A 1974-nucleotide genomic window follows, 5' to 3' on the forward strand; every position below is an offset into this window, starting at 1 on the left:
ACAACATTGTACCATCAAAATTGAGTGCAAATAGCTCCAAAAGCAACCTTGATTAGTGTAGTACTACCAGACACAACACAAAATTTCCAGTTTGGAGATACTATGGAGAGATAAGTATAAGTTTGAAGCAACCCTTCTTCTCATTTCTTTCTCTCCCTCTCTCTTCTTACTAATCATTACATCACAACTCAGGTGACCCCATATACCTTATCATTAATCAAAATGTATCATATAAGTAACTGGTTTTTTGGAGGGTTGCAAATAATGAAGTGTGAAATTATTTATTATTATTATTATTATAATAAGAAATGCTATTGAATGATTACAAATAAAATAAACATTACTATAATTACAATATTAATGTCCTCAATTACAGTTAAAATTAATTATTATTAAAATTATTGTTGCAGTCTTGATCTTTTCTTCCTCTTATTCTTACTATCAATGGATACATCAGTGAATGTATTGCCAGTACTGCTGGTCACTGCAATATCTCTATGAAGCTGTCTCATACTGTACAGATTGTAACCATACACATCCTAATATGAGGAGAGATCATTATTCATGTACTCTAGTACTACAGTGTCCCTTACTCTCAGTGTATCAATACTGGCTGTAATGTGAACACGCAATGAATCAATCACTGGTAGGAGGAGCTTAGAAGTGCTGATCTGGTTATGATGTACTCTAGGAAGAGATTAATATTCTTGTAAAATGACATAAACTAATTGAGGCAAGCAAAACTGAGCAAAACTAGTTTTAAAATAATACCAATCATCAATCAATATAATATACAATAAGCCACTGATCAAAGTTGTAAATTATTATTATAAAATAAAACATAACTATATACATATCAACTAAACTAACAATAGACAGAGGAAGAGGAGTAAAGGAAGATGAATCAATCACTATTGTATAACTGTGCCACTACATTGACCTGGCGTAAAATGGCTGAAAACCATGATAAGACTAATGTTATCTTAATAACTCCTTCTGGCACAGTAGCATCACCACTTCTCAACTCAATCCCATTAAGAATATCAGTAGGTAACTGTTGATGAGTAGCTTCAGTGTCTTCTATTAATGGAGTAGCTTCATTTGTAAAATCTGTAAACACCTTTCTAAGTTTTGGTTTCAATTTATCAAATTTTCCTTCATGAAATGCAAGTAATATGAAGAAATGTACAGTCCTGTCTGTGACATTTCTGTCCCCTCTCATCAGTCTAGCTGACATGTGTCGACCACATGTACTCGTATAAAAATGAACTGCTGGTCTTCCTTCAGTAACATCAACTGGTAATAATGGATATGAATTATCAGCTTTGGTATTATTGAGAACAAAATCCTTTAAAATTGTGTTTTCATTATTCAAAATTTCTACATGTTTTTCTAGTTTATCTACTTCACTTTTCAGTTTCTGATTCTTTTCTTCCAAAAGTTTTATTTGTTCATTTTCTTTCTTCAATTGTCCACAAGCTACAGCTAATAGTGTCATGTGTTTAGTATCAGCAGTGTGTACATGTACATCTTTACGTAATGGCTTATCATTACAACCAGCCCAACTAAACACACAATCTATTGGCTGATATTGACATTCTCCTTCTCTCTTCTCTTTATTAAGATGAGTAGACATATTCTTCAATTCTCCTTTCCATTCACATCCTTTCTCCTTATTACTGCAGTAGACCTCCAATCCATTGATAATACGTGAACACTTCTTGTCAGGTATTGCTTGATATTCCTTCTCTTTACACATAGGACAGGATCCATTACTAGCTTTTACTCTCTCAATGCAGGTCCTACAGAAATTATGTCCACAGCAGCTCACCAGATGAGGATCTGTCAAGATATTAAGACAAACTGGACACTCTATCTCCACATGCTGAGGAAGATCCTCAACAAAAGAAAGCTCTTCTTTATTGAGCTGTGCCATTGATACCAGCCACTAGGCTGTATGCAACGGAAACAGAG

The 1974-nt window shown here is 33.8% G+C and overlaps 1 protein-coding gene and 1 long non-coding RNA gene across 2 annotated transcripts in view; both read right to left on the minus strand.

The window, feature by feature from the left end:
- Window positions 1–426: 426 nt before the first annotated feature.
- On the minus strand, window positions 427–727 carry LOC109589490 (uncharacterized). The gene is made up of 2 exons (XR_002188724.1): window positions 594–727; window positions 427–539 (listed from the first exon to the last, which is right to left on the minus strand). It is a non-coding gene; the product is annotated as an uncharacterized LOC109589490 (long non-coding RNA).
- Window positions 728–904: 177 nt separating this feature from the next.
- The window catches only part of LOC100635876 (WD repeat-containing protein 3-like), a 6297-nt gene continuing 5227 nt past the window's right edge, over window positions 905–1974 (minus strand). The window contains exon 8 of the mRNA XM_011409819.2: window positions 905–1348. Within this exon, the coding sequence (XP_011408121.2) occupies window positions 905–1348 (444 nt within the window). The remainder of the gene's footprint in view (window positions 1349–1974) is intronic.

Source organism: Amphimedon queenslandica, unplaced genomic scaffold, assembly GCF_000090795.2.
Source record: "Amphimedon queenslandica unplaced genomic scaffold, v1.1 AMPQUscaffold_11260, whole genome shotgun sequence".
NCBI classification, from domain to species: domain Eukaryota; kingdom Metazoa; phylum Porifera; class Demospongiae; order Haplosclerida; family Niphatidae; genus Amphimedon; species Amphimedon queenslandica.